General features: G+C 35.3%; 1 protein-coding gene and 1 long non-coding RNA gene across 3 annotated transcripts in view; one reads left to right on the top strand and one right to left on the bottom strand.

Moving 5' to 3' along the window:
* LOC147580866 (uncharacterized) overlaps positions 1 to 24,827 on the bottom strand; it is a 278,927-nt gene that overhangs the window by 119,228 nt on the left and 134,872 nt on the right. The gene's annotated exons all lie outside the window — the stretch shown is intronic.
* Positions 1 to 24,827, top strand: part of TSBP1 (testis expressed basic protein 1) — a 96,322-nt gene that overhangs the window by 66,496 nt on the left and 4,999 nt on the right. The window contains exons 26-28 of the mRNA XM_086705973.1: positions 6,053 to 6,073; positions 23,286 to 23,306; positions 23,996 to 24,010. Of these exons, the coding sequence (XP_086562099.1) occupies positions 6,053 to 6,073; positions 23,286 to 23,306; positions 23,996 to 24,010 (57 nt within the window). The remainder of the gene's footprint in view (positions 1 to 6,052; positions 6,074 to 23,285; positions 23,307 to 23,995; positions 24,011 to 24,827) is intronic.

Genomic DNA, 24,827 nt, shown 5'->3' with positions numbered 1-24,827 from the left:
AAGAGTAATGATAATTAGCATTCAAATTTACAATTTAACAGTTCTCTGTGGGATTTAAATCCTGCATACTAGGTGATAAAGAAAAAGAATGACCTAAGGACATGTATTCTAGCCTACTCTGCCTTTCTACTAAAATGAAATATAAGAAAGCCAGTTACATGAGAATGAAACTATTCCTGTAACAGAAAAGAAATACTAATCCCTCTTATTTCATTACGGATGTTTTTACTGGGGGATTTGGCCGTCTTCCAAACATCTATTTGCTAATATCTTGGGAAAAGAAAAAAAGGAAACTATATTCTTGATCCAAAAACTCTGCTAATATATTTTTGTTTCATATTATTCTGCCAGTTACTCCAATACCTATTGGTAAGTGATCATTCACCTATTTCTTAATTCCAGTGTCTTTTAGAAAAATTTCCTTTAAGTAAAGGATTTCACATTCACATTCTCAACCCCCTTTATATCCCCATTATGTAGTACCTCTTTAAGTTACAGATGAATTTAGAAACTATAGTATGCCCAATGTTTAGATAGATAGATAGATAGATGAATATCAAAACACTGAGGTAGTATTTCTCAGCTAATAAAAAGAAAATTTTAAATATGATAAGCAATGACAGCAATGCTTTGGGAAAAATTACACATTCATCATACACCACTGACCCCATTTAAATTTCTGTAACCTTTTAGAAAGCAAACTTTCAGTATGTTGCAAGGTACAATGAAATACAGTTTCCCTTAAACTCATAATTCCATTTCAAGAGAGATGCTCTAAGGAATAATTCTAAATATGGAATAAAACCATTTGCATGATATTATTTGTTTGGGGGGTTTTGCATGATATTAATTAGTAAAAATTATTTTTTTTAAAAATTATTTGCGGGGCGCCTGGGTGGCGCAGTCGGTTAAGCGGCCGACTTCAGCCAGGTCACGATCTCACGGTCCGTGAGTTCGAGCCCCGCGTCAGGCTCTGGGCTGATGGCTCGGAGCCTGGAGCCTGTTTCCGATTCTGTGTCTCCCTCTTTCTCTGCCCCTCCCCCGTTCATGCTCTGTCTCTCTCTGTCCCAAAAATAAATAAAAAAAAAAAAGTTGAAGAAAAAAAAATTAAAAAAAAAATTATTTGCATGATATTAATCTGTAAAAAACATGCTAAGGTAATATACTGCAATGGTTAATCAGGTAATCAGATGGACCTAGTTTCAAATCCCAGCTAAAACACTTAACCAGATATGTGCTTTGGGTGAATTATTTAATTTCTCTAAAGCTTTAATTTGTGTTATCTCTAGTTATCTTCCCTCAGCCAAAAGAGAAAGGGCATGAAAGTTGAAAGCTAAGTTCAAATGTGGCAACACCTGATTCCTTCCTCCTACTAGTGCTTCAAAGTGTCTACTTTAGCATACTTTTCAGTGGATGATTTTCAAGAGAAACACTTTTTCAAAACTCACCCGCGAATGTGGAATTTTTTTCCCAATCTCCTAAGAATTGTGTATATTTCCCTATCCTTATCTATATCACCTAAAATAGACTTAAAGTTTTTATGTTCTAGTTACTGAAGGATGATGACCTCACCAACCCAATTAGGCAGAGAGACTATATTACTTTTTGAAAAAAATTGTTTCATGTTTATCTATTTTTGAGAGAGAAAGAGACAGAGTGCAGGCATGGGAGGGGCAGAGAGAAAGGGAGACACAGAATCCCAAGCAGGCTCCAGGCTCTGAGCTGTTAGCACCAGAGTCCTACGAGGGGCTCAAACTCACGAGCCATGAGATCATGACCTGAGCTGAAGTCCGACGCTTAACCAACTGAGCCACCCAGGCGCCCCATGTTACTCTTCTAAAATAATCCTTCCAAAGAGGACCTATTTGTCTTTTTTTAATTAAGGTTTTTTTTTAATTATCAACTTTTTATTTATTATTATTTTCTTATTTTATCTATTATTTATTTATACTATTACTTAAGTATTATTTATTAAGGTTTTTTTCTTTATTAATCTTTCCAAAGAGGACCTATTTTTTTTTCTCTATTAAGGTACATTGACACACAATGTTACATTAGTTTCAAGTGTACAACACGGTGATTGGAAAATTCTATACATTATGCTACCATCTGTCACAATATCATTGACTATGTTCCCTATGCTGTATATTTTTATGTGTTTGATGGAGGATTGTGAAGTACCTCTAGTAGTTTTAGCCCTTTATTTGGGAGTCACAAAGAGCCTCAAAGTTGAAATAAGCTAGTGCGATCACTTTAAGTATTGTGAAAGAGCTGGGTATTTTTATCAGATTATATAACATTTGCCCATTCTTACTATTTTTAAGAGCACTAGAATTAAGACAAATTCTGTTCAAGACACTAGGTGGAGGTATGACTTTGACTTGGATAAAACTTTCTGTATAAACTCACCAGCTGCCTATCTCTCAGCAGCTTTCCATATTCCCTCCACCTCAAAAAAAGCCAGCCATTTTTATCTAATGACTGTATTTCAACTCTTTTCTAAATGACCTATAAGCAAAGAATAAATTTTTAATTTATTGTAACAGTCTTTACAGTCACTATTAGCTTAAAACTCATAAGTAATGCTTATCAATAATTATACAAAATTAATATTTGATACTAACTGGAAACTAATATCTATTAATAACTCCTAATAGCATAACAATAATAGTTATTGCATGCCATCCCCCACCACTCTGCTGCAGTTTATACAAAGTTGGAGATATACTGATGCCTCCAGCTTTGCCCTTTGGCCTAAAGCTACCGAACAAAACAATGGAAGAGTGGATTTACTGTATTTCTTGGCAGCTTCCTTCTTAGGAAGGAGGACAGTTTCAGGAATTCTTTTCCTCATCTGCTATAAAGAATATGATTAGTTACTGAATTTTGGTGAGCTTAAATTTTGTGTTAGGTTGATTAGTTTTTTCCCCAAACCCACCAATACTGCTGCTTGGCAAGTCTAGCATCCTTTGGACTCCCACAGGGTTCAGGTTTCATGCTGCCATGGGCTGAAATCGCTTCTGTTAACGCAAACTTAAGTGGCATACTTTTCCATCTTCTCTTTGCTGTCAGATTTTTCTGCATTTCCTAAAATTACTGATTTTAAGTGAAAAATCTACTGATGCAAAGGATAAGGAGGACAGATATTATATGGACTTATTAAAAAAATAGAACAAATTTCCTAAAATAATAAGACTTTACTTCAGGTATTTTTTTAAGTATGACAAGGAATCAGTAAATAAAGGATGGACCTAGAATAATAATATTATGGAAAATGAAGAACAGAACAAAGACATTATGAGATAAGAGATCGAAACAGGAAAGAAATAAATGAGTGAAATCTAAATAATCATTGCTAGCTCTTGTAGAGTTTTAAATTCACATAAAAACTGATAATGAAGAGCAGCTAAACTCGACTCCATTTTGCTGACACTAAAGATAACTACCTTGAAAGATTTAGGACTGTTAAAGAGGATCAGGAAATTGAAGCTTTGGAGATTTCTCACTTATGATAATAGTTATAATCCTTACTGTATCCTATTCTACACTTACTGTCTAACTCATTCTACTTTTTACTGTCTACTTCTTACTGTCTAACTCATTCTACTTCTGTTTTTTTCTTAATTTAAATTTTAGTTAATGTAGAGTGCAATATTGGTTTCAGGAGTAGAATTCAACACCCAGTGCTCATCACAAGTGCCCTTCTTAGTACCCATCACCCATCTAAGCCCATGCCCCACCCGCCTCCTTCCATCCTCCAGCCCCCTTCCACCCTCAGTTTTTTCTCTATTGTTAAGTCTCTTGTGGTTTGTTTCCCTCACTTTTCTTCCCCACGCCCTACTTCCCACAACTGTTTTGTTTCTTAAATTCCACATATGAGTGAAATCATATGGCATTTGTCTCTGATTGACTTAGTTTGCTTAGCATAATACATTCAAGTTCCATCCACGTTGTTACAAATGGCAAGAATTCATTCTTTTGGATGGCTGAGTAATACTCCATTGTACATACATGCCACATCTTCTTTATCCGTTCATCAGTTGATGGACATTTGGGCTCTCTCCAGAGTTTGGCTATTATTGATAATGCTGCTATAAATATTGGGGAGCATGTACCCCTTTTAATATGTATTTTTGTATCCTTTGGATAAATACCTAATACTGCAATTGCTGGATTGTACGGTAGCTGTATTTTTAGGTTTTTGAGGAACCTCCATACTATTCTCCAAAGTAGCTGCACTAGTTTGTATTCCCACCAGCAGTGCAAGAGGGTTCCCCTTTCTCTGCATCTTGCAAACACCTGTTGTTTCCTGTATTGTTAATTTTAACCAATCTGACAGGTGTGAGGTGGTATCTCACTGTGGTTTTGATTTGTATTTCCCTGATAAGGAAAATAAGTCATGTTAAGCATCTTTTCATGTGTCTTGATGGCCATCTGTATGTCCTCTTTAGAAAAGTGTCTATTCATTTCTTCTGCCTATTTCTTAACTAGATTGTCTGGTTTTTGGGTGTTGAGTTTGAGAAGGTCTTTAGAGATTTTGGATACTAACCCTTTATCAGATATGTGGTTTGCAAATATCTTCTATTCTGTAGGCTGCTTTTTAGTTTTATTGTTTCCTTTGCTGTGCAGAAGCATTTTAACTTGATGAAGTCCCAATAGTTCCATGTTTGCTTTTGTTTCCCTTGCCTTCAGCAACATGTCCAGTAAAAAGTTGCTCTGCTTGAGTTCAGAGAGGGTGCTGTTTTTGTTCTCCTCTAAGATTTTGATGGTTTCCTGTCTCACATTTAGGTCTTTCATCCATTTTGAATTTATTTTTGTGTATGGTATAAGAGAATGGTCCAGTCTCATTCTTCTGCATGTTGCTGTCCAGTTTTCCCAATGCCATTTGTTGAAGAGCCTGTTTCTTTTTCCATTGGATAAACTTTCCTGCTTTGTCAAAGATGAGTTGGCCATATAATTGTGGGTCCATTTCTGGGTTCTCTATTCTGTTCCATTGAACTATATAGGTCTGTTTTTGTGCCAGTATCATACTGTCTTGATGACTACAGCTTTGTAATAAAGTTTGAAATCTGGAATCGTGATGCCTCCAGTTTTGTTTTCCTTTTTCAGGACTGCTTTGGCTATTCAGCGTCTTTTGTGGTTCCATAAATTTTTGGATTGTTTGTTCTAGCTCTGCAAAAACTGCTGATGGTTTTTGTTAGGGATTGCATTAAATGTGTAGGTTGCTTTGGGTGATATAGACATTTTAACAATGTTTGTTCTTCCAATCCATGAGCATGGAATGTTTTTCCATTTCTTTGTCTTCAATTTCTTTCATAAGCGTTCTATAGTTTTCAGAGTACAGATCTGATTTTACCTCTTTTGTTACGTTTATTTCTAGGTATCTTATTATTTTGGTGCAATTGCAAATGGGATTGATTCCTTGATTTCTTTTTCTGCTGCCTCATTATTGGTGAATAGAAATGCAACAGATTTTTACATATTGATTTTTATATCCTATAACATTGCTGAATTTATGACTCATGCTACCTCTTAAAATGGATTTAGAATCTGGATTTAACCCTAGAGATTATCAGAAAGAAAAAAAAACAGAGATAAATGATCGTGAGAAAAGTTTTTAAATTGATAGTTAAAATAATCTTTCTATACTGCAAAAAGGAATACAATGAAAGCTGACATGGTGATAGAGGTTTGCAAGGGAGATAAAATGTTAAAATACAGTGAAGAAGATGAAGAAGGAACTTTAGTAACCTTTAACTGGTAACCAGTCTCCTTCAAGGCTGTGACCCTTGGCATGGTTAAGAGTGTTTTAAAAAAATATTTCATTAAAAAAACTAAGTTTTACTCATATAATCCACCAAACAGGTATTCCAAAAAACTCTACCTATTTACATTATTAAAGTGTAGCTAATATTGAATTAATAAGGGATAGCATATTTATATAAGATTTAATGTTTCCCAATAGTCCTTTTCCAATATTCCAAGTAGATTTTCAATAGGAACTGAGTACATAATTTTAAAAACTAATAATGTATTTTATTTTCTTTTTTAGTAATTGGTCCAGTATCAGCTGGTAAGTTCCAATTGTCTTTCTCCATTTCCTCTGGTCCTCTGTAACATCTGGGTTGCTTTATTCACACTGATACTTTTGACACCTGGCCACTCTGAACCTGGAGAGTTAGATTATATTCCATCTCTTCTCCTCCATACTTTCTAATATTCCTTTAATTTACAAATTATTTGGGGGTAATGGGTGGTATAACAAAGTCCCAGAGAAGGGCAAGAACAAAGAAAAAAAGTTGTTCAGCTGGTTACACTATTAAGTTACAGAAGAGGAACAAAGGGAAACAATGTTCATAAAATATGTTGGGGTCAGATCACAGGAAAGACCATGGAAATAGCACACTAAGAAATTTATATTTCAATCTGAAACTTTATGGTCACAAAACAAAATCCAAAAGATAAAAAGTGGAAAACATATAATGAGAAGATAATGAATGTAAGTGAGAGTTTTAGGAGGGACAGACTGCACATGGAAACAAAGAAAACACTAACTAGAATAGAGTTGAACACAAAAAGAAAGGCTTTTTCTTTGTCTTCTCCTTCATAAAGTACCTAAATCTGAACCACCACTGCTGTTCAGAGAAAAAGGGTAAAGAGCAGTACTTCGAAAGCCTTTTCTGACTTCTCCTTGAAAGAATCTTTTGGGACTTGCCATTCATACCATTCAGGCAAACTACAAAAATTTGTGTTTCCATAAAAAAAAAAAAAACACAAACCTATTGGTCTAAATGTACCAATTAAAAAACAAAGACTAACAAAACTCTTATAAATAGAACCAAAGAAAAACCAAATAAATAGCTATTCCATGTTCATGAATGAATAGGAAGACTCAATATTGTCAAGATATCAATTCTTCACAACTTAATCTATAGATTCAGTGCAATGCCATCAAAATCCCAGCAAGATATTTTTTGGATATTGGCAAACTGATTGTAAAATTTATGTGAAAAATCCAAAGACCCAGAACAGCCAATACAATGTTTAAGGAGAACAAAGTTGGAGGACTGATACTACTCTCCCTCAAGATTTACCTGATAAAGCTACAGTAATCCAGATAGTGTGGTACTGTTGAACACATAGACAACAGACAACAGTGGAACAGAACAGGCATCTCAGAAACAGTCCCACATAAATATAGTTAACTTTGACAAAGAAGCAAAGGCAATACTATGGAGCAAAGATATTCTTTTCAACAAATGATGTTAGGACAACTGGACATCCACTTAAAGAAAACAAGTATCTTCTCCCATACCTTACACTCTTCACAAAAATTACCTCAAAATGGATCACAGACCTAAATGTAAAACTTAAAACTATAACACTCCTAGAAAATAACATCAGAGAAAAGCCAGATAACTTTGGGTATGGTAATGGCTTTTTAGATATAATACCAAAAGCATGACTCACGAAAGAAATAATTGATAAGCTATTACTCAATAACATTAAGAACTTCTGAAGACAGACAATCTAATTTAAAAATGGGCAGAGGATTAACTAAATATTTTTCTAAAGAAGAGATACAGATGGCCAACAGATACATGAAAAGATGTTCAATGCCACTAATTATCAGGGAAACAAATCAAAACCACAATGAGATATCACCTTACACTTGTCAGAATGGCTAAAATCAAAACCACAAGAAATAACAAGTGTTGAGGATGTGGAAAAAAAGAAATCCTGCTGCACTATTGTAAATTGTTTTGAACCGTGAAAAACAGTATGGAGTTTCCTCAAAAAATTAAAAGAAATATCATGTGATCCAATAATCTACCCAAAGGAAACAAAATATTAACTTGAAAAGGTATATGCACCCCTATGTTTATCGCAGAATCATTTACAATAGTCAAGATACAGAAGTAACCTAAGTGATGATCAATAGACAAATGAACAAGAAAAAGGTGATATACAGAGAGAATATTATACAGCCACAAAAAGGATGTGATCATGCCATGTGCAACACCACGGTTAAACCTAGAAGATACTATGTTGAGTACATAATTTTAAAAAATAACAATGTCAAGTAAGTCAAAGAAGACAAATACCATATTATTTCACTTATATGGAGATTCTAAAAAAACAGAACAAATGAATAAACAAACAAAAGCAGAATCAGGCCTATAAATACAGAGAACAAACTAATGGTTGCTAGAGAGAAGTGGGGCTGGGGGGTGAAAAAAATGGGTGAAAGGGGTATGGGAGATATAGTCTTCCAGTTATGAAATGAATAAGTCACAGAGATAAAAGGTACAGCATAGGGAATACAATCAATGTTTCTGTAATAGTACTGTATGCTGATACAATTTAAAAAATACAATTTTAAAAAAAATACAACTTAAAAAAAATTACAAATTTCTGTTACCAAACAATCCAGCAACCATGCTTCTTGGTATTTACCCAAAGAAGTTGAAAACCTATAACCACATGAAACCTACACACAGATGTTGACATCAACTTTATTCACAGTTGGTAAAAACTTGGAAGCACCAAAAGGTCCTTCAGTAGGTACATGGATAAATAAACTGTGGTACATCTGGAAAATGGATTGTTATTCAGTGCTAAAAAGAAAAGAGCTATCAAGTATAAAAGACACAGCAAAAACTTAAATGCATATTACCAGGTAAAAGAAGCCAATCTGAAAAAGCTACATACTATATGATTCCAATTACATGACATTCTGAAAAGGCAAAACTACTAGGACAATAAAAAGATCAGTGGTTGCCAGGTGGAGTAGAGGAATAAGGATGGATAAAGAGGCAGAGCACAGATTATTTTCAGGGCGGTAACAATACTCTGTATGATATTATAATAATGTATACATGTTACTATATATTTATGCAAACACACAGAATGTACAACACCAAGAGTAAACCATAATGCAAACTATGGAGTTTGAATGATCACTATGTGTCAATATAGGTTGATTAATTGTGACAAATGTACCACTCTAGTGGGAGACAATAATGGGGAGGCTGTGCAATTGCATGTGGGCAGGGGGCATATGGGAAATCTCTATACCATCCTCTTAATATTGCTGTTAACCTAAAAGTGTTCTAAAAAAGTAATCACTTTTAAAAAATTATCAGAGGGGCGCCTGGGTGGCGCAGTCAGTTAAGCGTCCGACTTCAGCCAGGTCACGATCTCGCGGTCCGTGAGTTCGAGCCCCGCGTCGGGCTCTGGGCTGATGGCTCAGAGCCTGGAGCCTGTTTCCGATTCTGTGTCTCCCTCTCTCTCTGCCCCTCCCCCGTTCATGCTCTGTCTCTCTCTGTCCCAAAAATAAATAAACGTTGAAAAAAAAAAAAATTATCAGAGCAGATTTAAAAAACTGACCCAACTCAACCCTCCAAAAAATGAATAATCCAATTAAAAAATGGACAGAAGACATTGACATTTTTCCAAAGACATACAGATGGCCAACAGACACATGAAAAGATGGTCAACATCACTCATCGTCAGGGGAATGCAAATCAAAATCACAATGAGGTATCACCTCACACCTGTCAGAATGGCTATAATCAACAACACAAGAAACAATAGATGTTGGCACAGATGTGGAGAAAGGGGAACCCTCTTACACTGTTGGTGGGAATGCAAACTGGTGCAGCCACTATGGAAAACTGTATGTTAAAGTTAAAAATTAACTTTAAATTAAAAACAGAACTACCCTACAATCCAGTAATCGCACTACTGGGTATTTATTCAAAGGATACATAGACACTAATTCAAGTGGATATATGCACCTCTATGTTTATAGCAACACTATAATTATGGAAACAGCCCAAGTAACCATCAATTGATGAATGAATGCATAAAGAAGATATGTATGTTTACACACACACACACACACACACACACACACACACACACTGGAATATTACTCAACCATAGAAAAGAATGAAATCTTGCTATTTGCAAGGACATGGATGGAGCTAGTGTATTATGCTAAATGAAATAAGTCACAGAAAGACAAATACCATATGATTTCACTGATATGCAGAATTTAAGAAACAAAACAAACGAGCAAAGGGACAAAAAAAAGAGACAGAGGCAAACCAAGAAACAGGTTTTTTAAAAAAACATTTACTTATGTTTGAGAGAGTGCAAGCAGGGCAGGGGCAGAGAGAGAGAGGGAGACAGAAGATCCAAAGGAAGCTCTGCACTGACAGGCTAACAGCTAATGAGCCCAACGTGGGGCTGGAACTCACAAACCGTGAGATCATGACCTGAGCTGAAGTCAGATGCTCAACCGACTGAGCTACCCAGGTGCCCCCAAAATAGATTCTTAACTATAGAGAACAAACTGATGGTTACCAGAGGAGAAGTGGGTGGGGGCACTGGTTATATAGGTAATGGAGATTAAGGAGGGCACTTGGGGATTAAGGCACTTACATTACATTAAAACTTCTAAAAATAAGTAAAATAAATAAAATTTTAAAATTTAATAAAATAAATCAAAATTTAAAAATGACCCAGCTATATGCTATCTGTAAGAAACTCCAAATTTTACAATAAAGAGAAAATGACAGAAAATGTATACAATGGAAGCATTAATTTTTTTAAAAGCAAGAGTAGCTATATTAATATCACATAAAGTAGACCTCAGAGTAAAAATTTACCAGAAACAAGAAGGGATATTACATAATGATTTTAAAAAATCCAACAAGAAGACCTAGAAATCCCAAATGTGTATGCACAAAACAAGACAGCTTCAAAATATATGGAAGAAAAAACTGATAGAACTGAAAAGAGAAAGAGAAAAAACTCAGTTATAGCTGGGAAATTCAATACCCCATTCTCAGCAATTGATAAAACTACTATACAGAACATGAAAGAAGTGAGAGGATCAGCCATGTGGATATCTGAGTGGAGAATAATTTAGGCGGAGAGGACAAGGAGTAAACCAGTCTGGAGTAGGAATGTTTTTAGACTATTTGAGGGATAGCAAGAAAGCAAGGGTGGCTGGTACAGAATAAAATAACACAATGAAGATAAGCTATTAGTGAGTTATAGGGGACAGATCTTCCAGTATTTTCTTCTGAGAGGTGCTGTAATGGCTTTGACTGTGAATCAAGAAAGATGGAAAGTTATAAGTGAATCATAATCACAGGGGTGACATGAATCTTAAAAGGATCCCTGTGGCTGCTATATTGGGACTCACTGGAAGGCAAGGGTGAAATCAAAGCAATCAGAGAGATGAAAGTAACTTGCATCACAGTGAGAGTCATAAAGGTAGTGAGTAGTAGCAGGTTCTTACATCATACTGAGGGATCTGCTGTCCTACTAAAGCACTGTATCCTGCTAGGAGTCTTGAATGGTACTTAGAACAAAGAATTAGGGAAATGGGAATACAGAACTGTGTTTCTAATCCAAAAACACTACCATTAACATACCTTGTTGTTTCGACTTTCAGAAATGCCTTAAGTACCTCGTAGTAAGTTCCTAATCTATTTCTAATACTTTAGTTTCTTTTAGGGCAGAGGTGGGCAAACTTTTCTATAGAGGGACAGATAATATTTTAAGCCTTACAAGCCATAAAGTTTCTGTCGTAACTACTCAACTAGGCTGCCATAGCACATAAGTAGTCATAGACAACATGTGAAAGAAAAAACATGGATGTGTCACAATAGAACATTATTTGTAGACAATGAAACTTGGTTTTCATATAATTTTCTCATGTCACAAAATACCATTCTTATTTTTGCAACCATTTAAAAATGTAGATCCATCCTTAACCCATAAGACATACAAAAACAGGTAGCAAGCTGGATTTGTTCCATGGGTTATACCTTGGCAATCCCAGATCCTTGAGTTTAAATACATACTTTTATCCCTGATAAACATAATCTTGGGGTTTCTGTTTCTCACAATGTTATGCTTTTTTTTAAATTACTTTGTGCTAATATTAGATGTAACCAAGTAACATGAACATAAGAGATACACACACATATCAGTACCTGGCAAAAAAGTACCTTAACGATTTCATAAATAGTGTCACCATACATCATCTAAGCAAGACCATTATGCATCCCCTATTTTATAAATTTTAATTGTGCAACTCTAGACAAAATTGCTAATGATTAATTAAAAGTAAAGGCAATTTGGGGCACCTGGGTGGCTCAGTAGGTTAAGTGTCTGACTCTCGATTTTGGCTCAGGGCATGATATCATGGTTTGTGAGTACAAGCCCCGTGTAGGGTTCTGCACCATCAGTGTGAAGCTTGCTTGGGATTCTCTTTCCCTCTCTCTCTGCCCCTCCCCTGCTCATTCTTGCTCTCTCCCTCTCTCAAAAGAAATAAACTTAAAAAAAAAAGTAAAGGCAATTAAAGTAGCTAATCACAGTGACATCTGCATCAGGCCAGTTATTCCTTTTTCCCTTCCCCTTAGATTTACAACTAATTAGACATCCACAATGAACCTGAACTTCCTCTGGACAGTATAACAATATCCAGGAGTTTCTACCCATCTGTACCTCCAAAAGTGGGCACATAGGACCTCAGTGGGGACAGTGGATCCAAAAGAGTCCATGAGCCTGCCCCACCATCACTCCCCACAATCAAGAATAAGGGAACCAGGAGAATACAAAACTGGGCACATACCCACAGCCAATAGGGAATTTTTTGAGGTCAATTTTACCTCACCAGGGAATCTAGCACACCATCATAGTGGGATAGAGACAAGGCATGGGAAATGGAGGAAGTCACCAAACTGGCCCCACTCCCTAGGGTGTTTGCAAGGCACTGGGCTTTCAGTAGTATCAGAAGCAAATTCTGCACAGGAGATGGAAAGCAAAAGTAGTGATTGACCATCTGGCTACTCCAGTTGTGTGGGCTGCACCTAGAGGAAGGACCTCTATGACTGGGGAAATATCACAGGGCACTTGAAAGAATGCATTTCCTGCTCTCTGCTTTTAGATTTAAGCAGGAGGTCTGCCCATGGACTGCTGGTAGTGCCTTGCCTCACTAAGGATCCCCCTACTGGGCTAGCAGCAGGCACCCTCCAAAGTATCTATCCCTGTCCATTCCCACCCACCCACCTTCCCCATGAGGCCTCAGGTGCTAATCACAGCTCCTCCCACTCTGTTGACAGTTCTTTGTATGTGCTGCCAAGTGCAGCCCTGAGGAGAAACACCACCTTCTGGAATACAAAATAAAGATTTTCTAATTGCCTGACCCCTGAATTGCAAGAAACAAAGTTACCATAAATTCTTAACTAAAGAAGGTGTCTGCTACTTCAAATGTGAACACAAAAACACATATTGTCAAATACTATGAAAAATCAAGGAAATAGGTATCATTTTAAAAAATGATAATTCTCTAGCAAACAAACTATAAGGCATAGAATATTGTGTTTTAGCTGATAAAAGAATTCAAAATAGCTGTTATGATGAAATTCAATGAGTTACAAGAAAACTCAGAAAGGCAATTCACTAAATTCATAAATAAAATTATTAAAGAGAATGAATTCTTTACCTAAGGAATTGAAACTGTTTTTAAAAAACAAATTCTGAAGCTGAAGAATTCATAAGTGAAATGAAGATGCAATAGAGCTTAAGTAACAGGGCAGACCAGATGGAAGAAGGAATAGATGACTTGGAGAACAGGAATAGAGAAATATTTTAGTTACAAGAAAATAAAGGAGAAGAGAAGGAGAAGGAAATACAGAGTTTATTTGAAGAAATATTAGCTGAGAACTTCCAAACCTTGAGAAGCAACCGGACATACAAGTCCACAAAGCTAACAGAACACCCTATTACCTCAAAGCAAAAAGACCTCCAAGACACATGACAGTGGAACTGTCAAAATCAATGATAAAAAAAAGAATCTTAAAGTCAGGCAGAGAGTGGAAAAAAAGTAACCCCCATTAGGCTATCAGCAGATTTCTTGGCAGAAACTGTATAGGCCAGGATAGAATGAAATGATCTATTCAAAATATTAAAAGTTAAAAATTGTCAGCCATTTTACCTGGCAAAGCTATTTTTCAGACACGATGGCAAAATAAAGGCTCTTCCAGAAAAACAAAAGCTGAAGGACTTCCCAGTACTAGATCTGCCTTGCAAGAAATACTGAAAGGAGTCCTTCATCTGAAGTGAAAAGACACTAAATAGCAACATAAAAACATATGAAAGTACACAACACCCTGGGAAAGGTGAGAAATAAACAGAATTAAAAGATGGTAATGCTATATTAGAATGGTGTGTTAAGCACTTAACTATAACGTAAAGGTTAAAGGAAAAATGTATTAAAAATAACTAAGCTACTTCAATTTGTTAATGAATTTGTTAGTAGAAAGAGCTAAATTGTGACATCAAAAATATAACAGAACAGAATAAAGCCTTTATAGGCAAATGAAAATAAGTTGTCATTAGTATAAAGTGGATTATTGTATCTATGAGATGCTTTATGTAAGCCTCATGGTAACCACAAAGCAAAAGTCTAGAGATTTACAAAAAATAAAAAAGGGGAGATTGAGCATGTCACCATTGTAAACCACCAATTTACAAAAGTAAGCAGAAACAGATGGAAAAAAGCAATGGAGATACAAAAACAAAACAAACAAACAAAAAAACAATAAGATGGCAGTAAGTCCTTACATGTCAATAACTGCTCTAAATGTAAATGGATCAAATTCACCAATCAAAAGGCATAAAGTGGCTAAATAGATACAAAAACTAAACCCAACCATATGTTGTCCACAGGAGACTCATTTCTGCTCTAAAGACACACACAGGCTCAAATTGAAGAGTTGGAAAGAGATATTCCATGCAAATGGTAACCAAAAGACAATGGAAATAGCTATGTTTATATCACACAAAAGAAACTTTAAGCCCAAAACAGTAACAAAGACAAATAAAGTCATTATATAACGACAAAGGGGTCAATACATCAAGAAAATATAACAATCTTAAATATATACACTGCCAACACTGAAGTGCCTAAATATGTTAAGCAAATACTAGCAGATCTGAAGGGAAAAATAGACAACAATACCACAAAAGTAGGGTATTTCAATACCCCACTGTCAGCAATGGATAGATCATGCAAAAAGAAATCAACAAGAAAACACTGAAATTGAACCCTACTTTAGATTAAACAGATTTAGAAAAAATATATAGAATATTCTATCCAACAAAAGCAGAATACACAGTCTTCACAACTGCTCATGGAACATTCTCACAAAATAAATCTTGGCAAATTTTGGAAGACTGAAATAATAACCAACAATGTTTTCTGATATAAATGGTATGAAACCAGAAATCAACAATAAAAGGAAAGCTGTAAAATCTACAACTCTGGAAACTAAATTCACTTCTGAACTACCAACAGGTTGAAGAAGAAGTCAAAGGGGAATTTAAAAAATTATCTGAAAACATGTCAAAACTTACGGGATATGGCAAAAGCAGTTCTGAGAAAAAAATTATAGAATAAATGCATATATTAAGAAATTAGAAAGACCTCAAATAAACAAACTAACTTTATACCACAAAAAACTAGAAAAAGAACTAATTAAGCCCAAACTTAACAGAAGGAAGAAAATAATAAAGATCAGAGTGGAAATAAATGAAATAGAGACCAGAAAAACATAGCACCAACAAAACTAAGAGATGGTTTTTTGAAAAGGTTAAAAAAATTGACAAACCAGGGGCACCTAAGTGGCTCATTTGGTTAAGTATCTGACTTCAGCTCAGGTCACGATCTCACTACGCAAGAGTTCAAGCCCTGCATCAGGTTCTGTGCTGATAGCTCAGAGCCTGGAGCCCACTTCAGATTCTGTGTCTCCCTCCCTCTCTGCCCCTTCCCCACTCACACGGTCTTTCTCTCTGAAAAATAAATAAACATTAAAAAAAATTTGACAAACCTTTAGCTAGATTAAGAAAAAAGAAAACTCAAAAAAATAAAACTAAAAATTAAACAGGAGACATTACAATGAATACTATTGAAATATATAGGATCATAAGAGACTACAATGAACAATTATATGCCAACAAATTATATAATCTAAAAAAAATGAAAAAAAATCCTAGAAGCATGGAAAGAAATATGAAGAAAAAAAAATCTGAACAGACAAATGACAAGTACAGAGACTGAATCAGGCATCAAAAACCTCACAACACAGAAAACCACGACCAGATGATTTCACCAGTAAATTCTACCAAATATTTAAAGAATCAATGCCAATCCCTCACAAACTCTTCCCAAAATTTGAAGAGGAAGGAACACTTTGGACCATTCTATGAGACCAGCATTACCCTCATAACAAAGCCAGGTAACACTACTACAAGAAAAGATCATCAATATCCCTAATAAATATACATGCAAAAATTCTAAACAAAATATTAGCAAATTGAATTTAAGAACACACTAAAGTGATTATATACCATGACCAAATGAGATTTTACGTGGAATGCATGTCAGATTCCATACACATAAATCAATAAATTTAATACATCACTTTCATAGAAAGATAAAAATCACATGATCATCTCAATACATGCAGAAAAAGCACTTGACAAAACACAACTTCCTTTCATGATAAAAACACTGCACAAATTGGATATACAAAGGATATACCTCAACATAATGAAGGCTACATATGACAAATCCACAGCTAAGATTATACTGAACAGTGAAAAACTTGAAGCTTTTCCTCTAAGATCAGAAACAAGACAATGATGCCTACTCTCACCATTCTCATTCAATAATAGTACTAGAAGCTGTGGCTAGATCAATTAGGCCAAAGAAATAAAGGCATCCAAACTGCAAAGGAACAAGTAATACTGTCACCATTTGCAGATGATATGATTTAATATATAGAAAATTCCAGAGACTAAAGCCAAAAACTGTTGGAACTAATCAACCATTTCAGTAAAGCTGCAGGATATAAAATCAGCATGCATTATTTCTACACACAAATAATGAAATATCTAAAAGTAATAAAAAAAACTATCCCATTCACAACACACCAAAAATAATAAAATACCTAGGAATAAATTTAACCAAGGAAGTGAAAACTACAGGATTTAGCTGAAAGAAATCCAAACAGATACAAATGAAAAAATATCCTGTGTTCATGGACTGGAAGAATTAATACTGTTAAAATGCTCATACTACCCAAAGCCATATATAGATTCAATGTAAGACCCACTTAAATACAAACAGCATTTAAGAAATAGACAAAACAGGGGCGCCTGGGTGGCGCAGTCGGTTAAGCGTCCGACTTCAGCCAGGTCACGATCTCGCGGTCCGGGAGTTCGAGCCCCGCGTCGGGCTCTGGGCTGATGGCTCAGAGCCTGGAGCCTGTTTCCGATTCTGTGTCTCCCTCTCTCTCTGCCCCTCCCCCGTTCATGCTCTGTCTCTCTCTGTCCCAAAAATAAATAAAAAACGTTGAAGAAAAAAAAAAATCAAAAAAAAAAAGAAAGAAATAGACAAAACAGTCCTAAAATTTGTATGGAACCACAGAAAAACCTGAATAGCCAAAGCAATCTGGGGGGAAGGTAGAGGGGGAGTGGAGGTATCATACTTCCTTAATTTAAACTATATTATAAATAGTAATAGTAATAAAAACTGTACATGAATGTAGACACACAACCAACAGAACAGAGAGGCCAGAATTAAACCCCCACATATAAAGTCAACTAATACTCAAGGAGCCAAAAACAATAGAAAAAGAATAGTTTCTTTAACAATGGTGCTGGGAAAACAAGATAAATACATGCAGAACAACAATAATAGTAGGAGATTTTAACACCCCACTTACATCCAAGGACAGATTATCTAACCAGAAAATCAACAAGGAAGCAGTGGCTTTGAATGACACACTGGACCAGATAGATTTAACAAATACGTTCATGGCATGCCTGAGTGGCTCAGTCGGTTAAGTGTCTGACTTAGGCTCAGGTCATGATCTCATGGTTCGTGAGTTCGAGCCCCATGTCAGGCTCTGGGCTGACAGCTCAGAGCCTGGAGCCCACTTCAGATTCCGTGTCAACACAAGAAAAATCCGGAAAGACCACAAATAGCTGGAGGCCAAATAATATGCTACTACACAATGAATGGGTCCACCAGAAAATAAAAGAAAATTTTAGAAGTACATGGAAACAAATGAAAGTGAAAACACAATTGTCCAAAACCTTTGGGATCTGGCAAAAGTGGTTACAAGAAGGAAGTTACTTCAAGAAACAAGAAAAATCTCAAATAAACAAAGTAAACTTACATCTAAAGGAGCAAGAAAAAAAAAACAATGAACAAAACCTCAAAGCAGCAGAAGGAAGGAAATTACAAAGATTACAACAGAAATAAATGACATAGAAACTAAAAAAAAAAAAAAAAAAAATAGATCAATGAAACCAGGAGCTGGTTCTTTGAAAATAAAATCAGTAAGATTGATAAACCTCTGGCCATACTTATCAACAAAAAAGAGAAAGGACTCAAATAAATAAAATCACAAAGAAGAGAGGAGAAATAACCAACACCACAGAAATATAATCATAAGAGAATATTAAGAAAAACTATATGCCAAACTATATGCCAAACTATATGCCAACAATTGGACAAACTAGAAGAAATGGATATAAATACCTAGAAACATATAACCTACCAAAACTGAAAGAAGAAATAGAATATCTGAACAGACTAATATCCAGCAACAAAAATGAATCAGTAATTAAAAAAAAAAAATAACAACAAACGAAAGCCCAGGGCCAGATGGCTTCACAGGCAAATGCTACTAAACATTTAAAGAAGATATATACTCTTCTCAAAATATTCCAAAAAAACAGAAAAGGAAGGAAAAATTCCAAATTCATTCAATGAGGCCAGCATTACCAAAACCAGTTAAGGACACCATGAAAAAAAAGAGAACTACAGACCAATATCTCTGATAAGCATAGATGCAAAATTCCTCAACAAAATACTAGCAAACCAAATCCAAATCCATTAATAAAATCCAAATCCATTAATAAAATCACTCACCATGACCAAGTGGGATTTATTCCTGGGCTGCAAGGGTGGTCCAATGTTTGCAAATAAATCAGTGTGATACATCACATCAATAAGAGAAAGCGTAAGAACCATTATGACCATTTCAACAGACACAGAAAAAGCATTTGACAAAGTACATCCATTCATGATAAAACAAACCTCAACAAGGTAAGTTTGGAGGAAATATACCTCAACATAATAAAGGGCATATATGAAAAACCCACAGCTAACATCATCCTCAATGGGGAAAAACTGAGAGCTTTTCCCCTAAGGTCAGAAACAAAATAAGGATGTCCACTCTCACTACTTTCATTCAACACACTACTGGAAGTCCTAGCCACAGCAATCAGACAATACAAAGAAATAAAAGACATCCAAATTGGTAAGGAAGAAGTAACACTTTCACTATTTTCAGATGACATGATACGATATATAGAAAACCCTAAATATTCCACTAAAAAAAACTACTAGAACTGAAAAATGAATTAAGTAACATCACAGGATACAAAATCAATGTACAGAAATGTGTTGCATTTCTCTAGACTCGGATAATGAAGAAGCAGAAAGAGAAATTAAGAGGGCAATCCCATTTACAATTGCACCCAAAATAATAAGATACCTAGGAATACATCTAACCAAAGAGGTGAAAGACCTCTATTCTGAAAACAATAAAACACTGATGAAAGAAATTGAAGATAAAACAAATGGAAAGACATTCCATGCTCATGAATTAGAAGAGTAAACATTGTTAAACTATCTATACTTCTCAAAGCAATCTACACATTTAATGCAACCTCCATCAAAATACCAACAGCATTTTTCACAGGGCTAGAATAAACTGTCCTAAAAACTGTACAGAACCACAAAAGACACTGAATAGCCAAAGAAATCTTGAAGAACCAAAGCTGGAGGCTTCGTTTCACAATTCTGGACTTCAAGTTATATTACAAAGTTGTAGTCATCAAAATAGTATGGTACTGGCACAAAAACAGAAACATAGATCAATAGAACAGAACAGAAAACCCAGAAATAAACCCACAATTATCATCTTTGACAAAAGCAGAAAAGATCATCCAATGGAAAAAAAGACCATCTCTTCAACAGAAAGTGTTGGGAAAAACTGGACAGCTACATGCAAAAGAATGAACCTGGACCACATTCTTATACCATACACAAAATAAATTCAAACTGGATCTAATTCCTAAATGTGAGACCCGAAACCATACAAATCCTAGAAGAGAACACAGGCAATAACTTCTTTGACATCAGTTGTAGCAACATTTTTCTAGATATATCTTCTGAGTCAAGGGAACCAAAGTAAATATAAACTATTGTAACGAAATCAAAATAAAAAGCTGCTACACAGCAAAGGAAACAAGCAACCAAACTAAAAGGCAACCTACAGAATGGGAGAAGATATTTACAAATGATATATCTGATAAAGGGTTAGTGTCAAAAACATATAAAGAACTTATAAAATTCAAGGATCAAAAAACAAATACTCCAATTAAAAATGGGCAGAAGACATGAATAGACATTTTTTCCAAAGAAGACATCCAGATGGTCAACATATACGTGAAAAGATTTTCATCATCACTCATCATCAGGGAAATGCAAATCAAAACTACAGTGAGATATCACCTCTCACCTGTCAGAATGGCTAAAATCAACAACACAAGAAACAAAAGATGTTGATGAGGATGTGGAGAAAAAGGAGCACTCATGCACTGTTAGTGGAAAGGCAAACTGGTACAGCCACTGTGGAAAACAATATGGAGGTTACTCAGAAAGTTAAAAATAGAACTACTCTATGATCCAGCAATCTTGCTACTGGGTATCTATCTAAAGAATACAAAAACACTAATTCAACTGGATATATGCACCCCTATGTGTATAGCAGCATTATTTACAATAGCCCAATTATGGAAGTAACCCAAGTGTCCATCAATTGCTGAATGGGTAAAAGAAGAAGTGAGACTAGAAAGATAGATGATAGACAGATATAGAGATACCTACATAAAGACAAAGTGATATATATATATATACACACACACATACACACACATATATACATTGGAATGTTATTCAGCCATAAAAAAGAATGACATATTGCCATTTACAATAATACGGATGGAGCTGGAGAGTACAACCTTAAGCAGAATAAATCAGTCAGAGAAAGCTAAATACCATATGATTTCACTTATATGTGGAATTTAAGAAACAAAAGAGCAAAAGGGAAAAAAGAAACGAGAGACAAACCAAGAAAAAGACTTCATTACAGAGAACAAACTGATGCTTACCAGAGGGGAGGTTGGTGGGAAGATAGATTAACAGGTGATGGGGATTAAGGAATGCATTTGTCAGGATGAGTATCTGATGATGTATGGAATTGCTGAATCACTATATTGTACACCTGGAACTAATATAACACTGTATATTAAGTAACTGGATTAAACGTAAAAACTAAAAAAAACATAAAGAACAATTAAATTAAGCCCCTGTCTTACACCACTCACAAAAATTAACTTGAAATGGACCACTGATTTTAACACAGACCCTGATACCATATAACTCCTAGAAAAAACTGTAGGGAAGAAGCTCCTCAGTGTTGGTCTTGGCATTGATTTTTCTAGACACGACACCAGAAGCACAAACAACAAAAACCAAAACCAACAAGTTGCACTACATCAAACCTAAAGGTTTCCACACATCAACCGAAAAAATTTTAAAAAGGAAAAGACCACCCATGGAATGGGAAAAACTTTTTGCAAACCATATATTAGATAATGCGTTAATATCTAAAATATATGAAGAACTCTTACAACTCCATAACAAAGAAGAATCTGATTGCAAAATTGGCAGAGGAACTGAATAGAAATTTTTCCAAAGACATCCAAGTGGCCAACAGACACATGAAAGAATGGTCAGCAACACTAATCATCAAGAGAAATGCAATCAAAACCACAATGAGATATCAAGTCACACCTGCCAGAATGGCTCTCATCAAGAACACAAGAGGTAAGTTTTGGCAAGGATACAGAGAAAAGGGAACCGTTGTATACTGTTAGCAGAAATGTAAATTGGCTCAACCACTATGGAAAACAACCTGAAGGTTCATCAAAAAGTTGGCACAGGGGCGCCTGGGTGGCGCAGTCGGTTAAGCGTCCGACTTCAGCCAGGTCACGATCTCGCGGTCCGGGAGTTCGAGCCCCGCGTCAGGCTCTGGGCTGATGGTTCAGAGCCTGGAGCCTGTTTCCGATTCTGTGTCTCCCTCTCTCTCTGCCCCTCCCCCGTTCATGCTCTGTCTCTCTCTGTCCCAAAAATAAATAAACGTTGAAAAAAAAAATTTTTTTTAAAAGTTGGCACATATTCTAGGTATATATCCAAAGGAAATGATAACAAGATATCAATAAATACATATACTCTCATATTTACTGCATCATTATTCACAGTAGCCAAGATATGGAAACAATCTAACTGCCCACACCAATGGATGAATGGATAAAGAACATGTGAGATACACACACACACACACACACACACACACTGCAATAGTATTTGACCATGAGAAAGGACATCTTTCCATTTGCAACATCATAGATGGACCTTGAGCATATTATGCTGAATGAATAAGTCTGACAGAAGACAAGCACTGTATGGCATCATTTATATGTGGAATCTAACATAGCCAAACTTATAACAGAAAGTAAAATGGCAGTTACCAGGGAATTGCCGGGGAGGGGGGGAAGGACGGGGTTGGACAGGTGTTGAAAGGTACAAACTTGCAACACATAGTAAATAAGCCCTAGAAATCTAATGTATATTATAGTGAACATAGACAATAATATTGTATGATAATCATGAAGCTTGCTAAGAGACCACATCTTAATGATTCTAACCACAAGAAAGGATCATTATGTAATGCGATAGAGGTTCTAATTATTGCTATGATGGCAGTTATATTACTATATACAAATCCATCAAATTTACATGTTATACACTTTAAATTTGTACAATGTTATATGCCAAACATATTTTAATAAAAAATTTTTAAATAAAATAGCTAATCACAAGATCTTTCTAAAACTACAATAGGCTAAAAGAAGGGGGAGGGAAGATGGAGTTTTCCTATTAATTAAAAGGAACTTCATTGTTTATGACACAGATTCCATCCAGTGCAGAAGCTTGGGGGTTGGTGAAGAAGGAAAAGCCCAATATCTACTGATATTTTTTTCTTTGTCTCTTTCAGTGGACAGTTCTGGAAAAATCAGTAAGTTTGGGTCATTTCTTTGCTTTACCTATTTCTGTGTCCAGAACCTTTGAGTTTTTGTTACTCAATTGTTTTGTATTTCAAGTTCTTTTACCTTAGAAGAGTCAATATTTTAAATAAGTGATTTTCTCATACTTTGATTTCCCCTTTTCTATCTCCCTTTTGGAACAAAATACAATGGTCTTGTATTATATCATGGTTATTTACTACCAAAGATTATTAGGAGCATATATTCCCAGCTAGTTTACCACAAGGCATCTGTTTTCTTTGTGGTATCATCTGGCAATGGATAATTTTTACTAAAAAAAAGAAATTCACCTAAAATTGACATATAAAGAATAAATGTCAGGACAAGATGGTGATTTTGATAAATAACCAACAATACACATTTATTTTCAAACTGATCTAAAAGAGAGTGGGTTAAAAAATGATTTGTGACAGAACAATGAAAGTAGGAAATGCAATCACTTGAATTTTGATAAAATAGATATTCCCTAAGTATTCAATGAATACTCTGTGAAGTAGGATGTGGAGCCTTTGCACTCCTGAGGGTTAAACAGAGGGATATTTTACAATGCCTGGAGGTCCTGCTTCTGCATTCACCTATATAGGGTATTCTTGGAAGTAGGGTTTTCCTTGAGTTAGAAAATTCACACTGATTGATTAATCTTTTGTGTTTTATTTTTTAGCACTAACTCCTATGGGTAAGTTCTTTATTCTCAACTGTGAAATTTTACATTGTTTATAGGTATTTTCTGGACTTGCTGTTTCTACTCCCAAAATAGAGACTTGTGTTTCCAAGGTTATTTTAAATGTTCCCATCCTCGAGAATCTTCCAATATTTTAAATTACTACTTTTAGAGATACTGCTGCAGAGGAGATGAAGTTCATAGAAAAGGATGCCATAATCTCTGGCCATCTTCTAGGCTCTGAAAAACAATCTCCTTTCTGACTCCCAGCAAAATATAATGAAAGAAAGATTGGTTCCTAAATTCTGTTGAGTTCTTTGCTGGTAATTGAGAACTCTTTTTTAGTTATAAGTGAAGGCTCACTGAATCATACTAATAGAAAAAGTAGTTAAGAACAAAACTTTATTTTTTCTTGGCTTCTAAGCAACTTTACTTTTGAGGAATAGTAGGCATTGAGCACCTACTATATACTGTATACTCTGCTAGGCATTTTCAAAAACAGTATCTCATTTTTACCATAGCCTGCCTGGTAGCTATTGTTATTCCCCACTTTACAGATCAGTAAATTGGCTCAGACACTTGACCAGGATTAAGGAGTTGGTAAGAAGCAGTGTCACGATCTAAATCTAGGACTTCCCATCTCCAAAGTACATACTCTTCCCACACCAACACATTGCCTTCTTTACTGAACCACAAATGCCTTTTTGGTGATTAGTCCTGAAACCATATCTATAAATAAAATGTTTGTTAATATAAAGGTACTTCCACTAGTGAAGCTATATAATTAAATGTACACAGAAGAATAATTTAAAAATAAAAGACATCCCATTTA

Source organism: Puma concolor, chromosome B2 (genome assembly GCF_028749965.1).
Source record: "Puma concolor isolate L17-30 chromosome B2, mPumCon1.1.hap2, whole genome shotgun sequence".
In the NCBI taxonomy this organism is placed as follows: Eukaryota; Metazoa; Chordata; class Mammalia; order Carnivora; family Felidae; genus Puma; species Puma concolor.
This window is presented reverse-complemented; position numbering and strand designations above follow the sequence as displayed.